This window comes from Doryrhamphus excisus, chromosome 14 (assembly GCF_030265055.1).
Source record: "Doryrhamphus excisus isolate RoL2022-K1 chromosome 14, RoL_Dexc_1.0, whole genome shotgun sequence".
NCBI classification, from domain to species: domain Eukaryota; kingdom Metazoa; phylum Chordata; class Actinopteri; order Syngnathiformes; family Syngnathidae; genus Doryrhamphus; species Doryrhamphus excisus.
The window spans coordinates 17419717-17438401 of NC_080479.1; the positions used below are offsets into that span (position 1 = coordinate 17419717).

Below are 18685 nucleotides of genomic sequence, written 5' to 3' on the forward strand. Positions count from 1 at the left end.
CTTTTTTCGCGTAAATCCTGGCTTTTATTCTCGTTAATTTATGACTTTTTTTCTCGTAATATCATGGCTTTTATTCTCGTTAATTTAAGACTTTTTTCTCGTAATATCATGGCTTTTATTCTCGTTAATTTAAGACTTTTTTCTCGTAATATCATGGCTTTTATTCTTGTTAATTTACGACTTTTTCGCGTAATATCATGGCTTTTATTCTCGTTAATTTAAGACTTTTTTCTCGTAATATCATGGCTTTTATTCTTGTTAATTTAAGACTTTTTTCTTGTAATATCATGGCTTTTATTCTTGTTAATTTATGACTTTTTTCTCGTAATATTATGGCTTTTATTCTCGTTAATTTATGACTTTTTTCTCATAATATCATGGCTTTTATTCTCGTTTTCTCATAATATCATGGCTTTTATTCTCGTTAATTTAAGACTTTTTTCTCGTAATATCATGGCTTTTATTCTCGTTAATTTAAGACTTTTTTCTCATAATATCATGGCTTTTATTCTCGTTAATTTACGACTTTTTTCGAGTAATACTATGGCTTTTATTCTTGTTAATTTACGACTTTTTTCAAGTAATATCATGGCTTTTATTCTTGTTAATTTAAGACTTTTTTTCGCGTAAATCCTGGCTTTTATTCTCGTTAATTTATGACTTTTTTTCTCGTAATATCATGGCTTTTATTCTCGTTAATTTAAGACTTTTTTCGCGTAATATCATGGCTTTTATTCTCGTTAATTTAAGACTTTTTTCTCGTAGTATTATGGCTTTTATTCTCGTTAATTTAAGACATTTTTCTTGTAATATCATGGCTTTTATTCTTGTTAATTTAAGACTTTTTTCTCGTAATATCATGGCTTTTATTCTCGTTAATTTAAGACTTTTTTTGAGTAATATCATGGCTTTTATACTCATTAATTTAAGACTTTTTTCTCGTAATATCATGGCTTTTATTCTCGTTAATTTAAGACTTTTTTCTCGTAATATTATGGCTTTTATTCTTGTTAATTTATGACTTTTTTCTCATAATATCATGGCTTTTATTCTCGTTAATTTACGACTTTTTTCTCGTAATATTATGGCTTTTATTCTCGTTAATTTATGACTTTTTTCTCGTAATATCATGGCTTTTATTCTCGTTAATTTATGACTTTTTTTCTCATAATATCATGGCTTTTATTCTCGTTAATTTACGACTTTTTTCGAGTAATATTATGGCTTTTATTCTCGTTAATTTAAGACTTTTTTCTCATAATATCATGGCTTTTATTCTCGTTAATTTACGACTTTTTTCGCGTAATATCATGGCTTTTATTCTCGTTAATTTAATACTTTTTTCTCGTAATATCATGGCTTTTATTCTCGTTAATTTACGACTTTTTTCGAGTAATATCATGGCTTTTATTCTCGTTAATTTATGACTTTTTTTCTCGTAATATCATGGCTTTTATTCTCGTTATTTTAAGACTTTTTTCTCGTAATATTATGGCTTTTATTCTTGTTAATTTACGACTTTTTTCGAGTAATATCATGACTTTTATTCTCGTTAATTTAAGACTTTTTTCTTGTAAATTTCTAATTTTTTTGGTTCTTACTTTACGACTTTATTGTGGTAAATTTACAGCTTTAGTCTCGTAAATATATTACTTTTTTTCTTGTCAATTTATGACTGCATTACAACTTTTTTTTAATATTATGGCTTTTATTCTCGTCAACTTCAGACTTTTTTCCTTGTAAATTCATTATTTTTTTCCTGTAAATGTACTATTTTATTTTTGTTAATTTACGACTTTTTTCTTGTAACATTACGGCTTTTATTCTTGTAAATTTCTGACTTTTTTGGTTCTTATTTTACGACTTTATTGTGGTAAATTTACAGCTTTAGTCTCGTAAATATATTACTTTTTTTCTTGTCAATTTATGACTTCAGTATTGTGCATTTATGGCTTTTTTCTCGTATTATTATGGCTTTTATTCTCGTCAAGTTAAAACTTTTTCCCTCGTAATTGATTACTTTTTTCCTGTAAATTTACAATTTTATTTTTGTAAATGTATGACTTTTTTCCTCATAATATCATGACTTTTATTCTTGTAAATTTAAGACTTTTTTCTCGTAATTGTACGACTTTATTCTTGTAAATTTCTGAGTTTTTTGGTCCTTACTTTACGACTTTATTGTGGTAAATTTACAGCTTTAGTCTTGTAAATATATTACTTTTTTCTTATCAATTTATGACTTCAGTATTGTGCATTTATGGCTTTTTTCTTGTAATATTATGGCTTTTATTCTCGTCAACTTAAGACTTTTTTCCTCGTAAATTCTTTACTTTTTTCCTGTAAATTTACTATTTTATTTTTGTAAATTTATGACTTTTTCCTCATAATATTATGGCTTTTATTCCTGTCAACTTGAGACTTTTTTCTCTTAAATGCATTACTTTTTCCCTATGACTTTTTTCATAAATATTATGGCTTTTATTCTTGTAAATTTAACACTTTTTTTCTCGTAGATTATTCTCGTGAATTTGCCGTTTTATTTTAGTAAAATTATGACTTTTTTCTCGTAATATTATTGCTTTTATTCTCGTAAATTTTAAACTTTTTTTTTCTCTTTACAGTCGTACATTTTTGACTTTTTGGGCTTCCATGCTTAGGCCGGTGCTCCCTCGATCCGACCTCGGATAAGCGGAAAATGGACGGACGGATGGATATCCCATGATGCCGTGCACATTTATGTAAGAAACGAGTGGTTGTTGTAGGCCGACCCATAACCCAAAAGCTACACCTCTTAACAATACTTCATAATTAGGATTTTTCCATAGGTTTTTTTTTTTTGTTACATCCCAACCACAAATGTGACGGTAGAAAAACAGTTTTGACAAATCTACAAGGGTCTACAAGGAATGTCTACAAGCGTGCTTCTCGCTCATAGCAGGAAGTGCCAGTCAAACCGCAGGAATGCAAAGCACTAAAGCAGACACGGTTTTTCCACAAGAAAGAGAAACCAAGCGGAGGACAGGCATCTGAAAAGACAAAACAGGGGTCCTGACGCTCGTCAGAGATGATGGCGGGAGCGACAGAGAAGGTGTCTGTGTTTTTTTTTTTGGCTGCAAAACATAGACGGCTGACTTTCGCTCGTCCAACAAGTACGCCATCTTACATCGTGATGCAGGAGACTAACCTGAGGGAAACGTTGGACTTGTTCACCGAATGTCAACGTCAAGCTGGCAGGAGGGTCTGCTAGGCGAGAAGGTGTGAGTCAAAACATGCAATATCTTCTACTCCTCACGGATTTTCTCCATTTGGGGTCCAAACCAACATGGCCCTGTGTGGAAAAACTGAGATTAATTGAGGTCCATCGATCTGGAAAAGGTCCTAAATCCATTGGGACTCCTGCAAACCACAGCGAGAGCCGTTGTCCACAAATGGCGAAAACATGGAACAGTGGTGAGCACGGCGACGACTCATCCAAGAGGTCACAAAAGACCCCACAACAACATCCAAAGAACTGAAGACCTCACTTGCCTCCATTGAGGTCAGTGTTCATGACTCCAACATAAGAAAGACGGTGGGCAAAAATGGCCTGCATGGCAGAGTTCCAAGACCAAAACCACTGATGACGAAAAATAACATTAAGGCTTGTCAAATTTTTCCACAAAACATCTTGATGATCTCCAAGACCTTTGGGAAAATACTACCATTACATGTGTAATGGTGTAAAAGAACATCATAGCAATAGTAAAATATGGTGGTGGTAGTGTGATGGTCTGAGGCTATTTTGCTGCTTCAGGACCTTGAAGACTTCCTGTGATAAATGGAACCATGAATTCTGCTGTCTACCAAAAATGTCCCACAAACAACAGTAAAATATGGTGGTGGTAGTGTGATGGTCGGGGGCTGTTTTCCTGATTCAGGACCTGGAAGACTTGCTGTGATAAATGGAACCATGAATTCTGCTGTCTACCAAAAATATCCCACAAAATCATAGCAACAGTAAAATATGGTGGTGGTAGTGTGATGGTCTGGGGCTGTTTTGCTGATTCAGGACCTGGAAGACTTGCTAGTGATAAATGGAACCATGAATTCTGCTGCCTAATAAAAATATCCCACATCATAGTAAAATATGGCGGTGGTAGTGTGATGGTCTGGGTTTTTTTTGCTGCTTCAGGACCTCTTGACTCCAAGACTTACTGTGATAAATGGAACCGTGGTTTCTAATCAAGTCTCTAAGGCATGATTGTCCCATGCAGGACGGACTGAACATCATAGCAACAGTAAAATATGGTGGTAGTAGTGTGATGGTCTGGGTTTTTTTTTTTTTTTGCTTCTTCAGGACCTGGAAGACTTGCTGTGATAAATGGAACCATGATTTCTGCTGTCTACCAAAAATATCCAATATCATAGCAACAGTAAAATATGGTGGTGGTAGTGTAATGGTCTGGTTTTTTTTTTTGCTGCTTCAGGACTTGGAAGACTTGCTGTGATAAATGGAATCTAATCTAGTCTCTAAGGCAGGATTGTCCCATGCAGGACGGACTGAACAGTACACGTTTTTTTTGTACTAGGTACATAGAGTACCAAGGTACATACAGTACCCCAGTAGAGATGTACGTAAATTTCCTTATTTTCTCTTCATCCTGTTCCACGTCACCGGGTTTCACACTGGTTTTTGAAATTTCACACAGAAGTGCAAAAAACGACATCCCATAGCAGTAGTTGGCAGCCATACATTGGGATCCTTAGAGTCTGAAGACCATGAAAAGGTCCAGTATCAGGGATTCGGGTAGAATTAGCAACACCAGCAATGACCTATGTCGATTTAGTATACTTTACCAAAGTTATCCTGGTCTAGACTGGATAAAGCTGAGTCCTGTATGACTTGGCAGAACTGGATATATGCCCAGGGACTACAGCTGGACCAGGTCTTGGAGGAAATACCGATGGGCAGTCTGTATAAAACACACCGGGTTTGGGAGCACAATTGAGTTTGAGAGGCGTTCAAGGCCTCCCAAAAAAGCATTGCCGTAACACATAAGAGTTCTTTATTGAGGTTTTTTTTTTTGGGGGGGGGGGGGCATTTTGGCATTTTTTGACATCACCGCCCCCTTTTTTTTTTTTTGCCCACCCTGCTTCCCTGTTCATTCACACACACACCCATACGGGAGAAACCCCTTGAAGTCCTTTCCAGCTTCAACATTCAACCAATCTGGAAATAATTACAGTGGAATAGGTGTATGAGTTGGCCCAGACCCATTTTCAAAGAGTCAGTGAGACCCCGCCCTGAGTGTGTGTGTAACGTGGGTACTCTTAGCTCGCTCCCCGCAATCCCCCCGTGACACCACTCCTGCTATTCGGGATTATACAATCACTCGCTGTATATAGAACGCAACCCCTCGGCTCTGTAATTGACTGTAGAATATCCTTAGCCCGCGTACTATTTACATTTGTTTATCCTGATTGGAGGGGGGGGGGATTCTGGTTGACTTTCCAGAAACAGACCCACTGTGGATCAGGTACAGCTGTGAGTGAAACTGACCTGTGTACTTCCTTACCTCCGTAAGAACTATTTAAAAAAACGCTCCCGATGTATATTTTTGGTTGGTTCCAGACCCGACTAGTTTCATAGTGGCAGCATAGAAAATCTTCTAAATACAGTTATTAACATTATTAGAGCCCTCGAGACATGAAATAACACCCCCATAGTCACCTTTACACTACTTTTACCCTATATAGTAGACATGCTGAGATTAAATAAGCCATTTAAATCAAAAATAAAGTTTGTGCTTGTGTGTGTTGCTGTAAATGTGTTTCCTGGGGGGGCTGAGTGGTGGGCGGACAGGAAGTGAGGCCGCAGATTAAGACAAAAATAAGGCTTGTGTGTGTTGCTGTAAATGTGTTTCATAGGGGGAGCTGAGCGGTGGACGGACAAAAATAAGGCTTGTGCTTGTGTGTGTGTTGCTGTAAATGTGTCTTAGGGGGAGCTGAGTGGCGGGCGGACAGGAAGTGAGGCCGCAGATTAAGACAAAAATAAGGCTTGTGTGTGTTGCTGTAAATGTGTTTCCTAGGGGGAGCTGAGCGGTGGACGGACAAAAATAAGGCTTGTGCTTGTGTGTGTGTTGCTGTAAATGTGTCTTAGGGGGAGCTGAGTGGCGGGCGGACAGGAAGTGACGCCGCAATTTAAGACAAAAATAAGTATTGTGCTTGTATGTGTTGCTGTAAATGTGTTTCCTGGGGGGGCTGAGTGGTGGGCGGACAGGAAGTGACGTCGCAACAATAGCTGATGTTTTTATTGAGGATTTGTATTCAAAGGTAAAAGAATGCAACTCTAAATCATTAAAGTGGAATTTTGGGAAAATAAAACAGATTTCATAGAGCCCAATGATTTAGGAAAACACTGGAAAAAGTGTTGGTGGTTCAAGTCAAGTCCCAGTTTCAAACCAAAACAGGCTCTCCCCACACTAAATATAAAACAGTGTGCGTCACTATTCCATGATATTTGGTATTTGGGTGGGAATGATGCAAATCCCAACGTCAAGCTAGTGTCAGACTTGAAACCACTGCCAACAATTCTGAAAGTCGATGGTGGAGCACCCAAACTGTGCCCGAGGGGCTCCGAGTGTTGACGGTGTACATGAACAAAACGTGCATCCATCATCAAAGCGTGACTGACATCTGCTACCCATTCCTCATGTTAATTATCCTGGGGTGAACCGTATGGGGAATGTGATGTAAGCTAATGGAATGTAAACATAAGACAAACTACGTGTTGTGTTGGTTCCTGTCAATCATGTGTGTTATTGCTAACAATGGATGGAAGTACCACTCCATTTTTATCGCCAATTAACCTAGCATGTTTTTGGAATGTGGGAGGAAACCGGAGTACCCGGAGAAAACCCACGCATGCACAGGGAGAACATGCAATCACCACACAGAGATGCCCGAGGGTGGAATTGAACTCGGGTCTCCTAGCTGTAAGGCCTGCGCACTAACCGCTTTCTATGCCACATGTCCTCCAATGAACTGCTTTGCTCAGACGCAATGCAGAATGGGAAACTTCAAAACTCATATTGGTACTTCTTTGTATATTTTTAGGTACACCTTTGGAGTGGTAAGTTACTGTGTGATGAGTTTAGTGTTTTTTTTGCAAGCATAAACATGGCTAAATAAACTAATAGACATGTTTTTGGAACGTGGGAGGAATCCGGAGTACCCGGAGAAAACCCACGCATGCACGGGGAGAACATGCAAACTCTACACAGAGATGCCCAAGGGTGGAATTGAACTCGGGTCTCCTAGCTGTGAGGCCTGCGCACTACCCACTTTCTATGCCGCATTAATTGCTTTGCTCAGACACAATGCAGAATGGGAAATTTCATATTCTCATAACTCATATTGGTACTTCTTTGTATATTTCTTTGGAGTGTTAAGTTACTGTGTGATGAGTTTAGTGTTTTTTGCAAGCATAAACATGGCTAAATAAACTAATAGACATAGACATGTTTTCTATAATAGATATGTTTTTGGAATGTGGGAGGAAACCCACGCATGCACGGAGACGCCCGAGGGTGGAATCGAACTAGCTGTGAGGTCTGCGCGCTAACCACTCGATTACCGTGCAGCCCACTTTTCTATAATGTGGGAGGAAACTGGAGTACCCGGAGTAAAAACCCACGCATGCACGGAGATGCTCGCGGGTGGAATCGAACTCGGGTCTCCTAGCTGTGAGGTCTGCACACTAACCACTCGTCCACCATGCAGCCCACTATGAAAATATTCCATTGATAAATAAGGAATCCTAATCCTAATCTAATAATCCCTCGTTTATCACTGTCTCAGTTGACAGTGATAAACGAGGGACTATTGCTGCGAGTGGGGTTTATTACCTGGGCGTAGCTAATTCCTGGAACGAACGTCCAATGCCGGCTTTCATCTTTAGCGCAACGTATGTAACATGCTACTAAAATCTTACCTGATGGCTGCTTTGGGTTTTCCCATGAATGTTACTTTTATGTCTCAGCTGGAATTGATTCCGGCTGGGCCATTAGGAGAACGTATGGTGGAGGTCTGGAGCTCTTGAGTCAAACATCCAACATTGGCAAGTCAAGCAGAAAGCTTGAAAACCAGTTCGTCTGTCCGACACGCTCCACTCCCCCCCCCCGGGGTCGTAAAAGCTGCGCTACACCACGTCGTCGTTCCTTCTCACGCACCTTCATGCCACTTATGATGACTGACTGTGGGAGCAGTAAACACAGCAGATCAACACACTAATATAATAAAGGTGATGTCACTTTACAGTGGCCATGACACAGACTTCAATTATCTACCAAAATAAGAGCGCAGGGAGAATGTTACATTGCACGTAGGTTCAAAAGCAGGACTGCTTTTATGAACGTGAACACCCTACGGCAGGGGTCTCAAACACGCGGCCCGCGGTCCAATGTGGTTTTCGTCCTGGTCAAGGAACCAAGGAACACAGGAAGACTACAACCAGTCTATGTGTTTTGATGCTAACCCGGTTCGCATTGCTAGCAAGTCGAGCCTTTTGTCACTGGTTCTGTTCAGAACTTTGATGAACAGAATTTGATGAGACCTTAGGATCTCGTCTGTTATTCACAGACGATGGAGTACTGATGGCCTCATCGGCTTCTTCATGGTCTGGTCCGGAGCAGGAACCCGGTTCGCAGGAACCCGGTTCGCAGGAACCCGGTTCGCATTACTAGCAAGTCAAGCCTTTTTTCACTGGTTCTGTTCAGAACTTTTGATGAGGCCTTAGGATCTCGTCTGTTATTCACAGACGATGGAGTCCTGATGGCCTCATCGGCTTCTCCATGGTCTGGTCCGGAGTAGGAACCCGGTTCGCAGGAACCCAGTTCGCATTGCTAGCAAGTCGAGCCTTTTGTCACTGGTTCTGTTCAGAACTTTGATGAACAGAATTTGATGAGGCCTTAGGATCTCGTCTTGTTATTCACAGACGATGGAGTCCTGATGGCCTCATCGGCTTCTCCATGGTCTGGTCTGGTCTGGAGCAGGAACCCGGTTCGCATTGATAGCAAGTCGAGCCTTTTGTCACTGGTTCTGTTCAGAACTTTGATGAACAGAATTTGATGAGGCCTTAAGATCTCGTCTGCAATCCTGATGGCCTCATCAGCTTCTCCATGGTCTGGTCCGGAGCAGGAACCCGGTTCGCATTGCTAGCAAGTCGAGCCTTTTGTCACTGGTTCTGTTCAGAACTTTGATGAGACCTTAGGATCTCGTCTGTTATTCACAGACGATGGAGTCCTGATGGCCTCATCAGTTTCTCCACGGTCCGGTCCGGAGCAGGAACCCGGTTCCCATTGCTAGCAAGTCGAGCCTTTTGTCACTGGTTCTGTTCAGAACTTTGATGAACAGAATTTGATGAGACCTTAGGATCTCGTCTGTAGTCCTGATGGCCTCATCAGCTTCTCTATGGTTGTCAGTTAAAGGAAACGGGTGGCTTGCACATTTTTGGGTTTGGAGTCTTGCCCCAGGTGGAGGATTTCAAAGTATCTTGGGTTCTTGTTAAATACTGGAACGTGAGACCAACGACATCAGCAGTAAGCGGTCGCTGTATCGAACCGTTTTGTGGTGAAGTTCAAAGTTCAAAACCTAGTGACCGAATCAGAATACCACATATTTGATATTTTGACACGGGCCAGCACTACTGATTCTGAAGGCCCCGGGGGGGGGAAGACACACAGAAGCTTTAACAAATGAAAAGTAACATCAAACATGGTGAATTTCTGCACCTGAGCATTTCCTCTACGGTCACAAAGACACTATCGCCCCCTTGTGGCTAAATGTAGCTGGGCGTCAAGCTGCCAATGATGACACTTTTAAAAGTATTCAAGACATTTATTACACGCACTGAAATGAGTCATATAGAAATCAATTCATGTTGTGTGGTTTTTTTTTGCAGCTATATCGTATATATAATGTGGTGTAATATTTACAAATATGGATTTGGGGCCTATATCTGTTAAGACATTCGGTATCGAACAGTTATACTTACAATCACCGCTGTTACTCATCCTGCTTTTATGTGTCATCAGTTCCTGACTTTTCCCCACTTCAACCACTTCAACTGTGCAATATCAACACTTTACAGCAGAAGAAATGATAACAAAATAATACACAACACCTAAAAAAAAATCATTTCTGTCATGAATCATAGTTAGGTCGGAATAATGAATGTGAAATACAGTGAGTGTTAGTGCTTTGAACAAAATATGGAATAAATCAGAGACGTGAATCACTCCCCCAACGCCACCATAGTTCCCAGTTACGGCCATTCCTGTTGCTTTTACGTTGCTATTTACAAAGAACAGCGCAGCCGAGATTTGGGATATTAGCAACTCTGCGATCCGGATGTGAGCAGCGTCTACTTGCCTCTTCTTGTGATACCAAGCAGGTATATAATAATCATAATAATAATAATAATAATAATAATAATAATAATAATATTAAAGATGGCTTTCCTGTGGAGTCAGGTCACTTGGACACTTGCCAGATGATGACGCCAAGTATGACCAGCGCAATGGAGCAAACCAAAGCCAGGATGCACATCTTCTTTCTGGATTTTTGCTGGAATAAGACAAGAGTGGTTACCCGGGCAACCAATCAGCTCACACTTCCATTCACTCAAGGGAACGTTTTGACTTTCTAATGCAGTGGGTTTTTTTTTTTTTTTTACCTTTTTTGAGATATGGTATGTTTTGGGGTTTTTTTACATTGGAAAAATTTAGCGGCACACCACTAACGACATCACGTGCATCATTAACTCTATTGGAGGAACGGAGCAAGCAAATGATAACTAATAACTAACTAACAGGGTGTCCAAACTTTGGGCCACTTTAAAAAATCTTTGTACATTTGCTTCTCATAATATTTTGACTTTATTCTCTCTCTTTTTTTTTTTTTTTTTTTTAGACTTTATTCTCACAATATTGTCCGATATTGGCTTTTAAAAAAAAATGTTTTAGACTTTATTCTCACAATATTGGCTTTTTTTTTAGACTTTATTCTCACAATATTGTCCGATATTGTTTTTTTTTTTTTTTTTACTTTATTCTCACAATATTGTCCGATATTGGCTTTTTTTTTTTTTTTTACTTTATTCTCAGAATTGCCTTTTTTAGACTTTATTCTCACAATATTGTCAGATATTGGCTTTTTTTGTTTTTAGACTTTATTCTCACAATATTGTCCGATATTGGCTTTTTTTTTTTTTAAACTTTATTGTCACAATATTGTCCGATATTGGCGTTTTTTTTTTTAGACTTTATTCTCACAATATTGTCCGATATTGGCTTTTTTTTTTTTTTACTTTATTCTCAGAATTGCCTTTTTTAGACTTTATTCTCACAATATTGTCAGATATTGGCTTTTTTTTTTTTATACTTTATTCTCACAATATTGTCCAATATTGGCTTTTTTTTAACTTTATTCTCAGAATTGCCTTTTTTAGACTTTATTCTCACAATATTGTCAGATATTGGCTTTTTTTGTTTTTAGACTTTATTCTCACAATATTGTCCTATATTGGCTTTTTTTAGACTTTATTCTCACAATATTGTCCGATATTGGCTTTTTTTTTTTTTTTAAACTTTATTGTCACAATATTGTCCGATATTGGCGTGTTTTTTTTTTTAGACTTTATTCTCACAATATTGTCCGATATTGGCTTTTTTTTTTACTTTATTCTCACAATATTGTCCGATATTGGCTTTTTTTTTTTAAAAAAAAACTTTATTGTCACAATATTGTCCGATATTGGCGTTTTTGTTTTTTTTAGACTTTATTCTCACAATATTGTCCGATATTGGCTTTTTTTTTAGACTTTATTCTCACAATATTGTCCGATATTGGCTTTTTTTTTAGCCTTTATTCTTACAATATTGTCTGATATTGGCTTTTTTTTACAGTAATCAATGTAACATTACTGACACCTAGTGAGCAGTGTAGAATACTACAGGTTGGCATGTCTTTGAATGCGCCTTCTTAATAATGTCTTATACTATGTTTGGTTTCTCCTCCTTTAATTATGTGTGTTCTGATCATCTGCGTACCGGTTTTATCCAGGCCATCCTCGTTGCTATCAAGCATTGTACTACATGAACTATATGTACTATACTGAGTGGCGTGTTTATATATTGATAAGAGTGCTTTACAAAAGAGGAACTCACTTGGTAGTAAGCAGCTCTCTGAAGCTGCTCAGCTCCTCGTTCCACATGAACTTCGGCATTCTCCACGTTTGCCTCGATGCTATCTGTGCAACAGCACAAGCACGGCGCCGGGTTTACAAATACCATTCCTACATTTATGTATTGTATTCATGAACCTCCTATAAATAAAACATCTTTTCCTCACCAATCATCTCTCCCTGGTCGTGGATCATGACGGCAAGGTCCTTGAAGATCTGATTGACATCCATGATGTCAGACTGTAAGAAAGAAAGACCCGAGATTCATATGTGATGCTGATGATTGACGGCAAACGTTGACGGGTCGACGAGGAGAACGTACCTCCAGTTGTCTGATGTTGGTTTCTCTCTCCTTGATGAGCTCCAAGTCCTCCTCTGTGATGCCCACCTCCTCCGTCTGAACGGCCATCTGACCCCAGTCGTCCTGGCTGTTGGTCACATGACATACCACAATTCGTTATTCACAATTGTTTTTGTTGTAGTTGCATTTCATTGGTAAACATCTTGTGTCGGAAATTCATAATGAAGGTGATAAAAAGTTCATATCGTGGAACAATTCTTGGAGAAGTTTCATCCTGGTTGGCGCCTTCATTTCAACCACGCAAACTTTTATGACCCCGCCTTTAAAGGCATCGCGATCAAGAATAGTGAGAAACCTGAATCAAAACGAGGCGATCACCATCTGAACCCAAACCCTAGTAATATGAGTCTAACTGTGACTATAGGGGTGCTATTTCATGTCTAGAGGTCTCTAATACAATTAAAAACAGTCTTTTAGAAGGTTGTATACGTTTCGTTTTCTAACGCTTATCCTCACGAGGGTCGCGGGGGTGCTGGAGCCTATCCCAGCTGTCTTCAGGGCGAGAGGCGGGGTACACCCTGGACTGGTGGCCAGCCAATCACAGGGCACATATAGACAAACAACCATTCACACTCACATTCATACCTATGGACAATTTGGAGTGGCCAATTAACCTAGCATGTTTTTGGAATGTGGGAGGAAACCGGAGTACCCGGAGAAAACCCACGCATGCACGGGGAGAACATGCAAACTCCACACCAAGGGTGGAATTGAACTCAGGTTTCCTAGCTGTGTGGCCTGGGCACTAACCACTTTCTATTCCGCATGTCCTCCAATGAACTGCTTTGCTCAGACACAATGCAGAATGGGAAACTTCAAAACTCATATTGGTACTTCTTTGTATATTTTTAGGTGCACCTTTGGAGTGTTAAGTTACTGTGTGATGAGTTTAGTGTTTTTTTGCAAGCATAAACATGGCTAAATAAACTAATAGATATAGACATGTTTTTGGAATGTGGGAGGAAACCGGAGTACCCGGAGAAAACCCACGCATGCACGGGGAGAACATGCAAACTCCACACAGAGATGGCCGAGGGTGGAATTGAACCCGGGTCTCCTAGCTGTGTGGCCTGCGCACTAACCACTTTCTATGCCGCATGTCCTCCAATGAACTGCTTTGCTCAGACACAATGCAGAATGGGAAACTTCAAAACTCATATTGGTACTTCTTTGTATATTTTTAGGTACACCTTTGGAGTGATAAGTTACTGTGTGATGAGTTTAGTGGGGTTTTTTTTGCAAGCATAAACATGGCTAAATGAAGAACGCTCCACAAATCTCATAATAGTCGATTTTAAAACATGATTGACTGCCATTCACTCACTTGTCAAAAGAAACCAGCCTTTCATCTCGCACGCCATCGTCAGCCTGGAAAAGGAGTAAAAAAAACCACTCAGCTGTGTGACAACTTTTGAATCCATGCACTGTTACTGTTACTGCTATGCAACAAAGGAAGCTACGCTCAGCTAATCCACACCCATCCATTACGGCAGCTTGGCAAATTATTCATGACTCCTTACGTACCGATAGACGAGATCCAGCTCTTGCTCTGGCTACCGACTCCTTCTCCTTCTCCGCCGCACGCCGCTGGACGGCTTGGAAGTTGTTGAGCGCAGCAGAGAAATCGTTCATCAACCGTTCCCTCTGGATCTTCTGCTGCCTCTGGATGAAGAAGAAGGCCACACAACATGCTAGGTTAATTGGCGACTCCAAAGTGTCCATAGGTATGAATGTGAGTGTGAATGGTTGTTTGTCTATATGTGCCCTGTGATTGGCTTGGACACCAGTCCAGGGTGAACCCCGCCTCTCGCCCGAAGACAGCTGGGATAGGCTCCAGCACCCCCCGTGAGGATAAGCAGTAGAAAATGAATGAATTAGTATAGAAATCCTATTTACAACCCTGTAAATACAACCCTTAACATTATTAGAGCCCACTAGACATGGAATAACACCCCTATAGTCACTTTTACGCTCACATTACCCAATATAGTAGCCATAACAAGTGAGAATAAGACATATAAGGCATAATACACACAGAGTTTTTTTTAATATTTCAAACTGGAATCAAAAAAATTTAATTAATTAAATTAATTATATTAGGATAAAATAAAAATTCAAAAAATAAAAATAAAAAAAACCAAATTATATTAGGAAAGCAGGAAGTGAACAAATGTAACAGTTACTGATTGTAAAAGTACCAGATGGAGGGGTAGGATTTAATCAGCTTTGCTTCTTCCTCCTCCTTTTGGACATGTGGAACGGTGAACTGAATTTAAAATTAAAATTAAAATTAAAATTAAAATTAAAATTAAAATTAAAATTAAAATTAAAATTAAAATTAAAATTAAAATTAAAATTAAAATTAAAATTAAAATTAAAATTAAAATTAAAATTAAAATTAAAATTAAAATTAAAATTAAAATTAAAATTAACTTAATTTTTTAGGATAAAAATGAAAAAATACTTAAACTATATTAGGAAAGCAGGAAGTGAACAAATGTAACAGTTACTGATTGTAAAAGTACCAGATGGAGGGGTAGGATTTAATAAGCTTTGCTTCTTCCTACTCCTTTTGGACATGTGGAACTGTGAACTGATTATGGGATGCATTCAATTGTAATCTGATGCATGTTCAAGTGAAATAAAACCATTACCATTACCATATTTTTCTTACTTCCTGCAGTGGCTATTGTCTCATCCATGTAACATTACTGACACCTAGTGACTAGTACATAATACTAAATAATCACAACATCTTCTGAATGACTTATATATGTAATGTTGAGTGTATTTTATTGATTTCATGTTTTTACTTAATTTATGGATATGATCTGCAGTCACGCTTTAACACAATGGATTCAAGAAGTCTCTGGTGACGTCTTTCTTACTTACTTGCTCCGAGGGGAATGTTGGCAAAGGAATTGAACCCAACTCCTTCAGGTGCTTGTTGGTTTCTTTTGCGAGTTGGTTGGTGTAGTGTTGTATTTGCTGCCTGTGGAAACAGCGATAGTTCAGTCACAATTACAGTGTAAATTTAACTGTACTTCACTGGCTTTCTCTGGCGACACAATGCAGGGGAAGCGTTCTACAGTGGAACCTTTGGAAACTACCAGCATCACACGAGACCTCAGGACAAAATGAATGACTCTCTATTATTGGAGGAACAAACATGGAACTGTCTTGATGTTAGCTCTCTGGTGTTATGTCTTAGCTTCTCTTAATATGTCTACTATATTTGGTCATGGTAATGGTCTTATTTAATTTGAACATGCATCAGATTACAATTGAATGCATCCCATAATCAGTTCACAGTTCCACATGTCCAAAAGGAGTAGGAAGAAGCAAAGCTTATTAAATCCTACCCCTCCATCTGGTACTTTTACAATCAGTAACTGTTACATTTGTTCACTTGCTGCTTTCCTAATGTAATTTAGGTTTTTGTTTTTTTTATTTGAATTTTTATTTTTAATTTTTACATTTACAGCAACACACACAAGCAAAATACTTATTTTAGTCTTAAATTGCGTCGTCACTTCCTGTCCGCCCGCCCCTCAGCTCCCCCAGGAAACACATTTACAACAACACACACAAGCAAAATACTTATTTTTGTCTTAAATTGCGGCGTCACTTCCTGTACGTTCGCCACTCAGCCCCCCCAGGAAAGTTTTTTTAACTTTTTATTATTATTTTTAACTTTATTTTATATTTTATTAATTTTTATTTTTATTATTTTTTTATTTTTTTAATTTTATTTAATATTTTTTAATTTTGTAAAAAAAAAACATTTTTTGTCACGTACCGAAATATGAGGTGATATGACCATGCAATGACATAAGTGATATATATAGCACATCATGACTGGTTCAAGACTCTTCATCCTTGTATTTAGCAAACATCAACTGCTTGTGAAGATTAACATTTGGTAATGAAGGTATAAAAGGTGACTATAGGGGTGTTATTTTATAACTAGAGAGCTCTAATAATGTTTAGAAAAATGCATTTGGAAGGTCACAAACAGGTTTTTGTTCGGCGGTTCCACTGTAAATGTCAAAATGTGAGGGTACCGGACGTGAGTTGTGTACATACAGTCGATCCTGAAGCTCGCTGGTGTCCTGTATGGTCCCCAACTGGTTCACCATGCTCTTAATCTGAGCAGCTGTTAGAGGAAAGCAATGAATGAATTGATGAGTTGTGTCATTATCACGTGGCGGCAAAAGGCATTCCATTAGCAGCTTAATGTGAGGAATTTGAACTATTGTTCTAAGTCGTAGGCGTGCAAATGCAAAAATACATAACATCAGCTCTAAAGCACAAAGGCAGTCATGAATAAATATTTGGAACTAAGGTCCAGACATCAGGAGACAAATAATTAGAGCGAACCAGCCAGTGTGCCTTATCCCTTTTGCAGCATGCAATGGTCACATGACATGGCCTGGTTTCTGTTCATACCAGGAGACAAAGGCCGTTTGTCTTTGTTTTAACACTGAACATTTGCTCAGCGGCCAAATCATTAGGCACACCATTTACTGACAAAAAAAATTGTAAAAAATAAAATAAAAAAATGACATGTATTGACAGAGAAGTATACATTATAAGAAAGCATAGAACACTTACTGTTTTGTGTGATCTTCTGAATGTTGGAACTACATGTCTGGATCAGGCTGCTGAAGTCCCGAGGGACCGGACGATAACTCTCTCCTTGGCCGTACGACATGCTTGTCTGTCGGATAGGGTTGTGGCGTAAGATGTGACGTCAGCCTGGACATGTCAACAATGTTGTCAACAATGATTACCGTAAAACTCGATATAAGGAAACAAGAGTCTAATGCTGAGACAAACATAATAAACTAACAGTGCGATATTTGGCGTGTTTACGATTAGAATTTTATATCACAACCGGTCTTGGATTTAGGTCAGATAGCTTGGTGTGAGCGGGGCTAGCTTGCCTAGCTAGCCAGGTTGCTAACGTCTATGGTATTTCTTATACAGTGGCTTGTGCTAATACATTATATATACCAATACTTTATATATATATCAATACTTAACATCCTCACAATTGTGAATTAACGAAAAGTTACATAAAACGTTACTCATTTCAGATGCTAGCTTTCAGTCTTGTGATGGTAATTTAGCACCACCTCAGTTTACGTTTAAACACGATTGACGTTTTAGTTTATCTTTACACGTACCACAGTTTTATTCCACAATAATGATAATTCCAAACAATTACATATATAACGGAATTACAAGGAATATAAAATGATAGTACTTGCTTATTTTGCTGTCTGAGAACACATAGGCGGTTGTGGCAACCAAAAAAAATGCTAGCGGAACTCCACCACTGACAGCCAACGACTCATACTACGCATGCGTCATTGGGCCGCCATCTTGGAAAAAATGTTTACGGTATGCGGTCAGGGACAAAACAAGTAATAACTTCGCGTATGCGCTTACTTTGTCTTTTACGTTATACGGTGTGCTTGTGGTTGGTGAATGTATGTTGCGCGTTATCGCCATTTATATAATGGTTAATCAACTTAACTAATTCTATTTGTGGCGTTGAAATTAAGCGACTTCCGCTGGAGCATTATTGTCTAAGTGGGCTTTCCGTAGCATTTTACTTACTTCCTGCCCTTCCCGGACAGTCAGCTGACTGCAGTGGAGGGGTGTGTTTAAGATCAATTACACATTACGATATCCTTCGATTTTGCACACTACATTATCAAGGTCATAGTATGATTTTTTGTTTACTTCAGAGTTGTTCATTAGTCATACAAACTGACATTATAAATATCGAGTCATTTTCTGTGAAAGGTCAGGAATAACGTTGCTTTAATGAATCACTTGTGTGGCAGTCGAAGCGCTCTTGGAATGGACAGCGGGGACGGCCAATCACATGCTAGCAAAATAAATTCCGAGCCAATCGCTGAGCTTGTAGGCGGGTTGATGAAAAGAATAGCGTTTGAGGTCGTTTTCCGCTTGGTCCTAGTGCTTGACCTGTTTCTTATTCGTTCAGAGGGCTTCATGCACGGCGTATGTTCATTATTTTCTTAGAAGTATTAGTTATTAAAACTGACATTATAAATATCGAGTAATTT

The 18685-nt window shown here is 38.7% G+C and overlaps 1 protein-coding gene across 5 annotated transcripts; it reads right to left on the minus strand.

Annotated features, from left to right (window-relative positions):
• stx12 (syntaxin 12) lies at nt 1–17985 on the minus strand. 5 transcript variants are annotated; one of them, XM_058046797.1, is made up of 10 exons: nt 17861–17984; nt 17202–17345; nt 16674–16743; nt 15480–15579; nt 14112–14249; nt 13912–13955; nt 12549–12654; nt 12394–12466; nt 12210–12292; nt 1–10608 (listed from the first exon to the last, which is right to left on the minus strand). In XM_058046797.1, the coding sequence occupies exons 2-10, from the start codon at nt 17299–17301 to the stop codon at nt 10516–10518; spliced, it is 807 nt and encodes a 268-aa protein (XP_057902780.1). In that variant the 5' UTR covers nt 17302–17345; nt 17861–17984; the 3' UTR covers nt 1–10515. The 5 variants fall into 5 exon arrangements, with proteins under 5 accessions (XP_057902780.1, XP_057902778.1, XP_057902779.1 ...); XM_058046795.1 differs by lacking the exon at nt 1–10608 and having other exon boundaries at nt 11685–12292; nt 17202–17307; nt 17861–17960; XM_058046796.1 differs by lacking the exon at nt 1–10608 and having other exon boundaries at nt 11685–12292; nt 17202–17307; nt 17857–17875.
• Between the last annotated feature and the right edge of the window lie 700 nt (nt 17986–18685).

Bases quoted from the DNA above. Each gene is read 5' to 3' on its own strand.
- stx12 (XM_058046795.1), bottom strand. From the start codon at position 17,301: ATGTCGTACGGCCAAGGAGAGAGTTATCGTCCGGTCCCTCGGGACTTC. The intron at 14,250-15,479 runs GTAAGTAAGAAA...TTCTTCATCCAG, and splicing joins CAACATTCCCCTCGGAGCAA to AGGCAGCAGAAGATCCAGAG. The intron at 12,467-12,548 runs GTACGTTCTCCT...TCTTTCTTACAG, and splicing joins CCAACATCAGACAACTGGAG to TCTGACATCATGGATGTCAA.